At 39.0% G+C, this 14,799-nt stretch overlaps 1 protein-coding gene across 5 annotated transcripts in view; it reads right to left on the bottom strand.

Moving 5' to 3' along the window:
* LOC136830786 (Krueppel-like factor 8) overlaps window positions 1-14,799 on the bottom strand; it is a 196,598-nt gene that overhangs the window by 82,352 nt on the left and 99,447 nt on the right. For 2 of the 5 annotated variants that reach the window (XM_067090704.1, XM_067090703.1), the window contains one exon: window positions 9,597-9,647. The exons of the other annotated variants lie outside the window; for them this stretch is intronic. Coding sequence is in view for 1 of the 2 variants with exons in the window: in XM_067090703.1 (XP_066946804.1) it covers window positions 9,597-9,647 (51 nt within the window). In the remaining variant the exon portion in view is untranslated. The remainder of the gene's footprint in view (window positions 1-9,596; window positions 9,648-14,799) is intronic. 5 annotated transcript variants of the gene reach the window in all.

Genomic DNA, 14,799 nt, shown 5'->3' with positions numbered 1-14,799 from the left:
TCAGAGCTACAATAACTAAAATTAATAGATAAATATACAGTTCCATGATCTCTAGCAAATTTTCTTCGGTGACCATACAATGAATTGAAATTTAAAAACCTTTTATTATAATTACTTTAAAAGTACTGCTCAGTAAGCTATCCGACCCGTACACTGAGACGATTCTAAAAATAAGAACGTGAAATTTCAGCATTTTGCATTAATGACGTCAACGAGCATTTTCAACAGCGCAAACCTCCCAAAATCTTGGTCCGCGGAGCGGGACCAGGACCACCCACTACAACAAATGGAGAGACGACAAGAAAGGAAGAAAACGCAGTCGACGGGTGACCTTCATCAACAGGTGGTAAAGGTGTAAAAGGGGCGAGGAGGGGAAGTGGGAGGAGAGGAGAGGAAAGCGCGGCGAAGGGAAAACGGCGAGAGAATACTGATGAGGAGTAAAAAGAGAGAGAGAGAGAGAGAGAGAGAGAGAGAAAGGAAATGTCCAATAAAGATGATCAGACTGAAGAGAATTTAAGCTTCGCGGGAATAAAGCGATGCCTCGTGATGAAAAAAAGATCTTAGGTACGAAATATGACGAGGGGGAGACCCTACCTAAACTGCCTTCCACAGGAACTACGGGCTTGCGATGACCAGCCACGCCTTCCACACCCTCCTCCCCCTAAATCACCTCCCCCTCCTCCTCCTCCTCTACCACCTCCACTTCGAACTCCTCCTCCTAATTAGCCTGAAGACGACGATGGCTACATCATAGTCTCCTTATCCTTTTATATTTTTGGGATTAAGAAATATATATATCTTTTCTTTTGTAGCATCATTTACTCGAACAGAGTTAAACCTACATTCATCACGATTAAGACAAACGACGGCAAAGGGTTGCTGTCTTTTGCATACTCATGAAAAATACATGCAATTTCCTTTGGGTTTAAATTATTCCCAAGGTGAAGTGAATCCGGTATCAATGCGTTATTTGTGGGTTTTATATATATACATACACACATATATACATATATATATATATATATATATATATATATATATATATATATATATATATATATATATATATATATATATATATATACACACACACGTAGTGACAAGCGTATCAAAAAGTGTGAAGATTTCGAGAAGAGGGCATTGTGGCTATTACAATTACATACGGTTTTGGTAAAAGTTACAGTAGATTCCATATATATATATATATATATATATATATATATATATATATATATATATATATATAATATATATATATATATATATATATATATATATATATATATATATATATATATACACACAAACCCCACATAACTCACCGATACCGGATCCACTTTACCTTGGGAATAACTTCTTACACCCCAAAGGAAATTACATATGATAAGTGTATTCACACGCATGGAACCCTAACTTTTAGTCAAGCAGAAAAAGCTGTATTTTGGTCCTGGAAACTCTCCCGCAGGACAGATACTCTGGTAGATGAGTTTGCTGATAATCTGCAGCTCTTGGTAAAACCACATATAATGTGTTAGGCATGTCCATATTTCTTGATAAAATGTAACTGAATATCTCACGTACATACTTTAAATCCTTTCAGTGTGTAAAGTGTAAACAGGTTTATTTACTGACGACATCCGGTCTCAAAATATTCAGAGGATGCAAAAACAAGCGTAGTACTAACCGACCGTAAGGCACTTCCACTTCTAAGCCAGAATGTCTCTCTACGGTTTCATTTGAGGTTCTCTCTATCGCTGTCTCTTGTTTACTTCTTGTAGTAGTTGTTGCTGGAGAGAGAGAGAGAGAGAGAGAGAGAGAGAGAGAGAGAGAGAGAGAGAGAGAGAGAGAGAGGGCTCCATTTTACGTTTAAGATATTCATTAGCAATTCACGAATCCCCTAACAATGTAAGGAATCCGAACAAGCAAAGAGAATAGTAAAGCTATACTGTACATATACACTGACTTACGACATATACAAAATAAAGGCGACAATTTACTTAATTTCCACGCACAAGCTAAGCCACGTATTCAGAAGACTAAGGCGATCGCAGCTTAACAATTTATCCATTGAAGATGAGGCTGTTATTGCCGCCACGTATACCTAAATGGTCCATTTAATCTCCCTCCCCTGATGCTCGCCTACATGCCCTCCCCCCCACAACCCCTCTCTCTCTCTCTCTCTCTCTCTCTCTCTCTCAGAGATAAAGGGAGAGATTCCATCAGCAGAGAGGGAAGGGGGGAGGGGAGTTGAAGCAAGGAAATAGCGACAATACTGCACCCTATTCATTCGCAATCAATCAGGGGTTTCGCAACCCCTGGTATTAGGAGGGGGGGGTGACCCCACAGTGGAAAGACGTATGGGGAAGGGTAACCTACAGTTGATTGAATTAAAAGAAAGGGGGATTTAAACGTATGGGGAGAAAGTACTAAAAAGAGATGGCAGAGCGAGGAATTGGAAAAGGCACGCGGTAATTACTAGAAGGGAAACTTTATGGCCAGGCAGTATATAACTGCAAGTATTAAGCCCATGACAAAGTAACTGCATATTTACATACATACGTTTGTATACATTTCCGTATACATACACCCGTCCCCTGTATATTAGCAGCATACGAATAGACTGACATGTGTACAACCAAATATGTAGGAAAAATCTGCATAATCATAAGTGCATACCACACATACAGTATTTGCGAAAACTGGTATAAACATGTAAGAATAATCTTTGCATAAACAGATCTGTATACAAACACATACAGTATACGAACATTATCTGCATAAACAGATGAATACATCATTTAGAAATAGGATTTGCATAAACAGACATGCATACATATAAGATGGATTTATATCAAGCATTTACATGAGAAGACATCAATATAACATAAATGCAACCTGTGTGCTAAATACAACACAAATACAACATATGCGCGACCAGCAAAATAAATACGAGAAGGAACAGAGATTCACACAAGCCACGACAGAACAAACGACATGGGTCTAGTGCTGGAGGAAAGGAGGGGGAGGGGGGAGGAGGGAGGGGGAGCAGGGGAGGGGTACGGGATGTGGAACAACAGGCCAGTGCCACTCTTCTTGTCCCGATAACGGCTCTGATAAGATACGGCGTCCCCGGGAGGGAAACGCCTACAAGACAGCAATAACACCGGCCCATATATCACCTGTCCCTCTCGAACCCTCCGAGCCACTGTCCCGAAAGATGTCAAGCCCTAGTTTTAATTACCGGGAGCCGGTCGTCGATCTTTCCCGACTCGAAACACACAACAACATTCACTATTTGGGTCCCCGTTGTTACAAGGGACGGGGATCACTGCTGTATTAGAGAGTCTCTCTATCTACCTATATATGTATGTATATATACATACATACATACATACATACATACATAGTATTTATATATCACTTCATAAAACACAAATTCACTATATATATATATATATATATATATATATATATATATATATATATATATATATATATATATAAACTGGATAGTATCTAGCGGAGATATTTACTAGTCCTGTTATTAACTGTATTAATGCACATAATTTTGTAAGTAATAAAGTACATATGTGTATAGATGTATGAATATATAATACATGTATATATATCCCCTATCCAGGAAACTTCCACAGCATTGACCAATACCACTTCGAATATATATATGCACACACACGCACAAACATCTGATATATATACTGTATATGTACAGTATATACGTATGTATACATATTACCGTTACGGAACAATGGCTACACTTGCCTCATGAATCAATTATTTTCCAGTAGCGTGGAAATAACCTTCACAACGCATGAATATTAAACATAGGAAATATCAAAACACATTCATCTGAAATGGCAAGGCCGCACAATATAACAATATATGCTGGGCATGTCGAAATACTGATGCCTCAAGGGGTAATTACCAGCAGGCGAAAGAAATTTGGAAAAGCGTAAATACAAGGACTTCTAAATATCAAAAATTATTACCATTTGTGGAAGGTTACGGGGCTAAAGAACGCGAGGGAAAACTGGTAAAGGATACACACACACACGGACATATATATATATATATATATATATATATATATATATATATATATATATATATATATATATATATATATATATATATAGGCCTACATATATTACATCGGTGCATCTGCAATATGCGAACATACTAATATACCCCTACTGCAGACCAACAGACCAGCAAACATTACGTAAAAATCAGCAATGCCCCAACGACAAATGAATCAGCAATGCCCCGACGACAAATGAATTAAAAGAAAAAATCACCCTTTGGGTACGTCCTAACCCCATTCTCGTCACCTACCGCCATCCTTTAGAGCAGCATGAGGTTTATAACTATAACATTTGGGTCACAACACTTCAACACAAGTGTGTTCAAAAGATGAAAGGACAAAGGCGATGAAGATACTAACAGCAGATACAAGGTACTATGGAGAGAGAGAGAGAGAGAGAGAGAGAGAGAGAGAGAGAGAGAGAGAGAGAGAGAGCGGTGCACCTCACTACACGCTGCCAGACACCTGAAGCCCACAAGGCACGGCATAAACCTCTAACCAAAGTCTACTGACTGTGTTCATATGTGACTGCTTAACGCAGTACGACTTTTTGTTTGACATCCTTTTCCTCTTACATAAGTGAGAGAGAGAGAGAGAGAGAGAGAGAGAGAGAGAGAGAGAGAGAGAGAGAGAGGAAAAATCAAACGCAATTTTTAAACGGTTTTAATAACAATAAGAATACGAATATTGCTTTGTATCAGTAATCACAATAGCTAAAACAGACGATGACTCTTCCTGTCTCCCTCTCTCACACATAAACACAGTACATACAGTACAACATTCCGTAAAATAGCACGAAACAGATAAGACGAAGTCAAACAACGCAGCCTTTCTCCCTAAATTCACTGGCTATATAAATGTGCATCAACGTAAAACACAAAGTGAAGTGCCTCGACCTAGACCCTTGAAATCTCCTCCGCCATGAGCCACTGAACCCCTGATATGGAAGGGCTCCGCCCTGTCTTTAGCCAGCCCCCACACCCTTCGGTTTAGGGTCCTTGCCCCTGGAAGCCCTTATGACCCTGAGGTGACCCTAAGAACAAAGACCTCTGAAACCACTAATACAGGTCCGGCAGTCAATTCCCGACAGTTTGGTCTCTCTCTCTCTCTCTCTCTCTCTCTCCTGTTTCTTCTCAAATAACCGTGAAATTTAGGCCAGTGTTTCAAATGCCAACACTGTTATGCCAAGTGACAGGTGGTTGGGTTGCTAAATGCTGACACACAATCAGCATAAACAGATGGAACTTAATCATGCATTGTCAACCTTACCACCTGACACGGTTAACCCACTTGTCTGCGACTAATGCGATATCAACAAAGTTCAAATGTATTCTACATACTAACGCAGCGCCTGCCACGGGTCATCATTCGCCTCCTACGGGTGCTTAGGAAGTGCATGTGCTCCTACCAGGGCCCTTGCGTACTAAGGACGGTTCTAATAAGACATAAAAGTACAATAAACCCCGTCATTGTCACCAGCGTGTAACCCAACCCGCTCGCTCTCCACCTAGAGGGCGTGGTGCTCGGACTTAACAAGCGCTTAATTTCGCGTCACACGGATTTTTGCGTCCGAGCTTCAAAACAAGTGCGGGTCGTTTCCAACAGAATGCGATCTTCAACAGGCCGGTGGTTCATCGACGGCAAGCTTCGTTTACAAGTAGATATCATAATGCGAGTTTTGTTTTTTGTTTCTTTGGCAGAAAAATCTTCCGCTCTGTGGATGAACAGGACAAAAACAAGCCAGCTGGGTGTGGTGCAGTAACCGTACGAACGTACGCTCAGCGACCTAACGTCTCCTAAAACAAATGTCGAGCGCTGACGCCAAAGCCTACGTCTCATGGACCCAGCAATAAACCTACTGAAGTAAAGGATGATATGCGATAACTTTAACACCGAGAAGTACAAAACGCCTTATAGAGTGCGATACGCCAAAGTATATGACCGTCAAGTTCGGTTATCGGTGTGCGGGATGCGGGCCACGCCTGGCTGGTGAATCACAACCCCAACTTCCTCCCCCCTCCCTCCCCAGGCCAACCTCCCGAACGTCCATCCCTTCCCCACTACCCTTATAACACACCTTACCTCTCTCTCTCTTTACTGCTCATAACACCACATCCACTTCATCACCACACAAACCAATAAACCTTCCAACCCAATCTATAAAAAGAGTTCTGCCAACAGGAGATTAATTTGTCTGGATACGTTTTTAAGGCAAACTGGAGAAAGAGGGGCGGTGGGGCAGAGGGGTGACTTCGAGAAAGGGCGAACATTCCATTTCTATTATTATTTACCGGATAAACGCTACCACTCTTGATCGAAACTGTCTGTATGAATATTGTATACACAAAACAAATTGAGAGGAAATGTGCAGAGACGAGCTTAAATTCTCGCACTCATAATTATCTTTGAAATGAGACGCTACGGAAAAGTAAATGCATCAAATAAAGGCAGTCTATCGAACTACACTGTATCCATAAAAGTTCTCCACTCCCATGTCTTCCGTAACCAGTTCACCCACTTTTCAGCTATCCGTCTGTCCGTCACTGCCTACCTGCAGCCTGCCTCCCCGTCCCCCGTCATCTCTCTCTCTCTCTCTCTCTCTCTCTCCAGAGATCTCTTCCGTGTTGCTTTCTAACTTTATCGCGTTACTCTCTTACTTGCTAGTTCCCTGTTCTCTCTTTTCCGGCCTCCCTCCTTATCCAAGCTCATATTATCTCTCTCTCTCTCTCTCTCTCTCTCTCTCTCTCTCTCTCTCCAACTTACTTCCCTTGTTCCATTATGCATCAGCTTGCAAAAGCGAAAGTAATGTCTGTAATTGATAAATGAAAACTTTCCATCAGAGCAAAATATCGGAATAAAGTAGTGTCAGCACAACTCAAAATATTACAACTATTAATTACTACTACTAAATATGTAGAGTAATACATAGATGAAATCATATAAAACATGTCAGCAAAAGATGAACTGATGTGTAGGCTACTGTTGCTAACTGAAGAAAGTTTATGACCTTCCCGTGGGATTACGGAGCAATTCACAAGCTTTAGAAGGAGCAAGTATTTAAAAGACAAGATTAATCTGACATACCAATTGCCAATATCATCAACGAGCAAAGTTCATGATACTTTATCAACAGTTCATATTACTAACGAACAAAGCTCGTAAAGTCCAGTGCTTTGGCATCGGATCGAACTCGAATCCTCCAACTGAGTCCGTGAATGACTGGGATTTGTGATGAACAAATATTCTTTACTCCAATGAAACAACAACTGAATAGCAAGAGCGTTAAACTTCTCATAATGTGCCTAAGGTGTTTTAAGATGCTTTTACTCAATGCGGCACTGAAGAGGAACTAGAAAGACAACAAGCTATTATCTTTTACATAAAAATTAAACAGATAAAAAGAGGATTTGTTTCATAATACCAGATAAGAAAATGGCTCTTTAAGCGTTAAAGCAGGCTTCGCACATCCCTAAATAATTTGATTATTTTCTTAAATATCTGAAGTTAGAAGTTTTCAATTTGAGTAAGAACTTTCCCTCATATTACATTTCCTTTCAGAAATTCCTCACTACATGGCGGTTCCTCTGCCCCCAATCACACCGGATTTCCAACGCACAGTGCCACATTAGGAAGGAATGTTTACACATTCCTCACCAACTTCATACTTCGGCTTATCAATCATTCCACTCCCCCTTATCAACCAGCATTCCACCGGGCCCCTTCTCCCTCATCCCAAACGCTTTGCAACTTTAATCAACCAGGAATTAATCAACTACGTTCCGTTATTTAGAGGCGTTTTCAAGTAGCACTAACGTTTTTTTTAAGAGTGAGTTTTAAAAGCGTTTTAAGACGTAAATGTCTTCAATGATGATACTTAGACAGATGCCACAAGATCTGCCACTGACCAAGCAGTTTAAACTTTTATTTAATGCTAGAAAGCCAATGAGTTGCGATTTTAAACTTACACATTGCTGTAAAGTTTACAGTTTACATTAGAAGGAGAACAGAAAAATAAACTGAAAGACACGGTCAGATACTTCTTAATAATAATAATAATAATAATAATAATAATAATAATAATAATAATAATAATAATAATAATAATAATAATAATGCCAAGAAAAATTAAAAGATAGAAGAGCAACACTTTTTAAAATCGAGCCTCAAAACCGTGGGATACACAGTAGCGCTTCAGTCAAAGGCTTCCCAAAAATCGAAAGCCAATATTCCCCCTCGTCAAGGATCCTGATGAAGAAGCACATTTGCTTGCAAAGGCAAACACGGGGAAAGAAACCCAAACCTTGCTTCGACGACGCAGGACCTGTAGCCCAAAAAGCAGACCCCAGTCAGTACTTGGCTAGTCATCTTTGTTTACATCTGAACAGGAAGACATGAGGTTGCACAGGCGTGGAGGACTTACTCCTTTGCGGAGGACCCTTCCCAAACACCTCGAGATAAGCCCGGCTCGGGCGTTTTATAGTGGCTTATCTCCCGCCTCTGTTCGTTCAATTAGCGTTCTTCTTCGCGGGGTAGTACAAGGGAATTAAAGAAGGGGTGTTTTTCTTTCATCCCAATGACTACTATTCTCGAGGGTCGATTTGTTTTAGAATGTTTTCACTTTTCATTTGACTTTCAAGCAACACTCAGTTCTCCGGATAAACTTAAGGCCTTTCTTTTAGTGGGAAGCCAGAAGACAGACGGCATTTAGTTTGTGTGTGTGTGTGTGTGTGTGTGTGTGTGTATATATATATATATATATATATATATATATATATATATATATATATATATATATATATATATATATATATATATATATACACACACACACACAAACTAAATGCCGTCTGTCTTCTGGCTTCCCACTAAAAGAAAGGCCTTCATATATACACAGTAATATACATAAATATAGTTAGTGTGTGAGTGTTATTTATATAAAATTTTTATAGATCTATACATTATATAGTATATAATGTATAATATATATATATATATATATATATATATATATATATATATATATATATATATATATATATATACACATACCGTATACATTATTAGCCAAACCAGGAAATTTGCCAACTGCATATCAACTGCTTTATACTGGACAGATTGGTACTACGAAGAATAAAAGGATACAATCTTAGAGCTGTTCTCATCGATTTCCTACAAAAATATGAACCTCCTCAAACAGTAAGTCGTCGATAATCATACCATAACTGACAGACCCGGAAGAGAAAAATATACGAGTAACAATGGCGTCAGCCAGTAGAGGCTAAACTAAAACTGACACACACAAACAATTTTCTCACGTGAACTCCGTCCCATACAGAAAACAATGCAACTTTTCCAATGACACACTCCTTCTGAAATGTCAGAGCAAACCCACGTCCAATTTCCCGTGACACCGTCTTGCACGCGTTATTGCAAGACCTACGGAGCGAATCCGGCGCAAAAGACAAGCTGAAAGATCTCGTTCACTCTTACTTACGTATTTCCTCGTTGCTCTGACGATTAACGAAACCATGACAACGTGACCAACCTGGAACGACAGAGAAAGACTTTGTTTAGGGCGGCTCGTAATTACGGTGAAACATCAATGACTTCATTACTTGGCTGGAAATATACTGCTGGAAATATACTGTAAGTAAATCACTATTACATCAGTAGAAATGGAAACCAGTGTTGCGTCGACATGAAAAATAAGCCTTCATCAAATCGATTTAAAAATAAACAAGGGTTATATAAAAATATGAAGCTAGAGTTCAATGAATAGGACAAACCAGAAATATATCGAAATGAAGAACCAACAGTGTCGTGAAACCAGTATTACATTAAAAAAGAGAAACTAGTATTAGCTAAAAAAGTAAATAAAAAAATTTGACCTTTGATAAAGAGGAAAACAAAACCTATTATAAAGCAACGTTTATTGTTAGTTTGTACCACAACTAAGCGATGGTTGTTACGTGCAACTTATCAGTATCTACCTATCAACCATATGTTTATTTCCTTGCTATCTTAATATGTGAAGAACTACAAGTTGTGATTAAATTATTCGGTACATAACTGATAACGCCCGAGTTGTTCATATTTATGTTCTTTACAATCATAACGTCTATTAGTGAAAATCACTGCACTGCTCTTGATGTCACTTGCAATTACTGTTAATACTAAAATTTACTTTTGGATATAATAATAAAATTGTTCAAATTACAGCATCAACACTAATGCAGCTTCAAACAATCTTACAGGTGGCTCAATTTACTGACACTAATAAGTAAAATAATGGAGTTCACCACTAAACGTAAAGGAGCAAATACTGCAAAGAAAACATGTATCCTTCTGTGACCCCTTGAAGGATAAAAGCATATAAACAACCCATTTCCGAATTCATGTCCCTTTTGTTTCATAAACACATTTAAGTGTTTTTCTTTTGGAATCTTGTTTTCCAAGGGTAAAAAAGGGGCTTGTAACCATTTGCACTCAGGGACACAATCATCGCTCCAGATTAAACAGGAATGATTGATTGTTTTTCTCTCTCTCTCTCTCTCTCTATCTCTCTCTTTCTCTCTCTCTCTGATAACCAGATATGAACTGAGACTGCATACCTATAGAAGATCACATTCATTCAAGATCCCAGAATTGACTTTATTCTCACAAAAATCACTGAATATCCACTGCCTCTGGTGATGCCAGTCTTTGGAATCTCATGCGACTTTCAAAGCAAATAAGAACAAACTAACATTACAAACAACTTATTCTTCATGATCAAAACCCAACCCCCACATTATAAGCCCGAACGAGAAGGTCTTTAATTGCAGTGATAATGACCACCCTTCCATTAACTTCCTGTTAATTGGGAAAATTCCACAGCACACCAGGTAAGAGCCAGGTACGGGAGAGAATTAGGGATGAGACTCGGACATGGGTGGGTCAGTTGGGAGTGGGTGGAGGGATGACATAAGAAGAACGCGAGGTCAAAGTGAATCTCTCTCTCTTATTCGAACAGGACATGACGAAAGAATTCCATTGAGGTGCTCATGACGTATGAGAGAGAGAGAGAGAGAGAGAGAGAGAGAGAGAGAGAGAGAGAGAGAGAGAGAGAGAGAGAGAGAGAGAGAGAGAGAGAGAGAGAGAGAGAGAGAGAGATACTGAAATCGGCATTTTGGATGTTAAGAAAACCTTTTAAGATTTTTCAGAGAGAGAGAGAGAGAGAGAGAGAGAGAGAGAGAGAGAGAGAGAGAAATTCAGCATTTTTTGGATTTTAAGGAATTTGAGAGAGAGAGAGAGAGAGAGAGAGAGAGAGAGAGAGAGAGAGAGAGAGAGAGAGAGAGAGAGAGAGAATGGTTATCACTGAATAGCTGTATAGAAAACCTTTAATATTTTTCAGGAGATTAAATGTTAATATTCACAAACTGGAGAGAGAGAGAGAGAGAGAGAGAGAGAGAGAGAGAGAGAGAGAGAGAGAGAGAGCACAAGGGGCATGGGAATACAGGGAGGGGCCAGGGTCAGGTCAAGGCAAGGAGGTGGAGCGTAAAGAAGAGGCACGATTCGGGACGTCCGGATACACCTGCAATGATTGTGCCTCAAACCGGATCTTGACCGATGCTTCCAGGGCCACGGATAGCGGTTACGGCATTAAGTAACCGGAGGACGGCTCTTTATTTATGTTTCCCCCTTTTTTTTATTATTGTTATTTCTGCTTTTGGGGGCACGGGGAGTGGGGGCAGAGTCGGACATTTCTCTAAAGGAAATCTGGCATGGGAACGAAGTGTGTGGGTTACGACTGGCTACACTGTCATTAATGTCCACAAATCATTTCCGAAACTGCGTCATAGACATTAATAAAAATATGGTTATTCAGTCGTAGTTTTACGTAATCATGACGTCACAATATATTTATGATCTTTAAAATGACTTTGCTGAATGAACAACAAAAAAGTTATGCACAGTATAAAACGTCAACAGCGTAGTATACGTGGAGAAATATGAATCACGCAAACAAGTTCCCTGATGTCACTTCACATGCGTGTGAAGAGAGAGAGAGAGAGAGAGAGAGAGAGAGAGAGAGAGAGAGAGAGAGAGAGAGAGAGATAGCAAATAAAGACAGTAAACGATGGCAAAAATTGACATGCAACGCTTGCAACAGGGTAGAAGGGTAGATGGGAATTCTGATGACAAAATATTACCAAGGACATAATGGCGTCAGTACTTGAAAAATCAGCACATGAAGAATATTATTATTATTATTATTATTATTATTATTATTATTATTATTATTATTATATAAAAACAATAACAACAACAACAATTACTATTATTATTATTATTATTATTATTATTATTATTATTTGACAGAAAGATTCTTACAAACTGTATGACAAAATACCTACCATTCTTAAAAAAACTATCAATGAAATTATGAGAATGCAAATGTTCAAAATTTTGTGAATATATAACATGTATCAACGGGTCACCTACAATGGAAAAAGCACATTTCGATTCATTTCCAGTGTACACCGGGAAGATGGTTATGATAAACCAGTGACTACGATGAATATGATGAACAATGAACGCGATGAATATGCAGAGGAGAGCCGAATAACTCACCAGTACCATCCAGACACCACTGGCTTTTGACGACTGTGATTTGGCATTCGCACAAACTTAGGAATGAAGGTTATACGGAGGAGAAATAGTGTCTTTTGATTGACAAGGGCTGACTTAATATAAAACAAAAAACAAACTCTCTTGATCTTATTTCATTATTTACAATTCCCTATAAATTAAAGGTTAGCATACCTACTGAGTTCTCAGGCAAAAATAAGATAAATTCCGTGTAAATGTATTCTCGGGCAAAAATAAGATACCTACTGAGTTCCGCTGTAAATTAATTCTTGGGCAAAAATAAGATACCTACTGAGTTCCGCTGTCCATTAATTCTTCGGCAAAAATAAGACAATGAGCTTCGTAATCGAGGAATCAAAACATTGCGCTCCAACAATCATAAACAGCTGCAATCCGCTAAAATCAACAATACACAATTATATATTTGTTTTAAGCATTTTCCAGTGAACAATTTCCACGGATAACTCTCACTTCGATCGTAACTGATAAAGAATGATTTATCACTTTCATAATCACGTTTTTAATGTCAACAAATTTTTCATAAAATGATTGCTCAAGTTTAAGAAAATTATTGAATTATTCCAGAAGTATATTTCTTCCCGGTATTGCACGTTCGCAAACTTCATGCGAAAAGCCTTATCATTAAAAATTCGATGAATCCGCTTTAGCAGATCTGTTTCCAATATCATGTTAAAATTGTACAAAGATTCAATAGACTACTATACAGACTTTCCTTGTACATTTCGAACCTGCACCACTACAACAAACTCTACAAGTTTTAGTGAATTTTTTTACGAGTATTTTTTTTAACGCTCTGATCTCCACGTGGGTCCAAACACCATAAGGTAAAGGGTCTGTCTGGTCAGATTAGCAAACCTCTCCCCTCCAGGTATATAACCTTATGGAGGTTCCATCCGGTGGCCTAAAAATCATACCGAAACTTCATCTGTGTACCTGCCCACTTCTAATGCGGCCAACGCCTCTTGACCGACCCGTTTCCCCAAATCCCTGGCTTTACGGCGAAAGCCTAGAGATTTGACAAGTGTGCCGCACCTGTGACCAGAGCCTCTTTGCATTGCATCCATCCCACGGATACTGTTGCAAGGGTCTTCTCCAGGATATTTCTGTGGGTTCCTCCGCTAAGGGATGAGCGTTCTTAGGAAAACCTGTCATGTCAGTTATGTTATGAGTTAATGATGAGACTTCTGGCGGGATAATACGTCATGGTGTCATCAAAATTACACGCGTAAACTAGCCGTGCATGGCAGAGCCTGCTACTGATACGTTTTTTTATTTGTAGGTGGGACTTTGATGAAGCTGCTCACTTTACCATTATAACCTGCGCTTCTAACATAAATTTCTTGCGGGATGATTAGAACTTCATCCACGTTTCTTCAACTACAATTTTGTTGAAATGCTTCATTTAGAGCACTTACGTATACTGATGCAACATCATGTATATGATATCAAATATACATGATATTTGGTATCATATCATGATATTATAGGTAGAGTGTGCTTTATTTAAAAAAAAAATAAAGCACACTCTACCTATAAAGGACCACTTCCACTCAGGTTTTTAGCTTACAGCTACAGGAGCTGGTCCGAAAGTCCAGCTACAAGGACGGACGGCCGAGCCTGTAGGAATGTGGCGCCTTTTGTCAGCCTTAAATTGTAAATACACAGAAGCCTTAATCTCGACCGTAAAATATAAAGTGTTTATTATCCCAAAGAAAATTCTACGCCCAGGGTGCATAATATCATAATAAATATTAGGTTCTCCCGATACACAAAACTCCACTTGCATAATAATGATGGCCGCAGGGCTTGCAACGAGCTCCTACGTGCAAGGGTGCAACAGAAGGAAACAGAAACATAAGGGATGAACGTGCAAAAAATAATAATAAAAAAAATGAAAGTAAAACCTATAACCACGAGATAAAAAAAAAATCAGCTCCGGTTTCTTACCTGTCCAATAAAGCATCCTTGTCACCTGGCACAGAAACACTCTGGAATATTACCATCCAGGAGGGGGAAATATGTACATACACGTCGATAAGAAAAGT

The sequence above is a fragment of the Macrobrachium rosenbergii genome, chromosome 47, assembly GCF_040412425.1.
Source record: "Macrobrachium rosenbergii isolate ZJJX-2024 chromosome 47, ASM4041242v1, whole genome shotgun sequence".
Taxonomy (NCBI): Eukaryota; Metazoa; Arthropoda; class Malacostraca; order Decapoda; family Palaemonidae; genus Macrobrachium; species Macrobrachium rosenbergii.
This window is presented reverse-complemented; position numbering and strand designations above follow the sequence as displayed.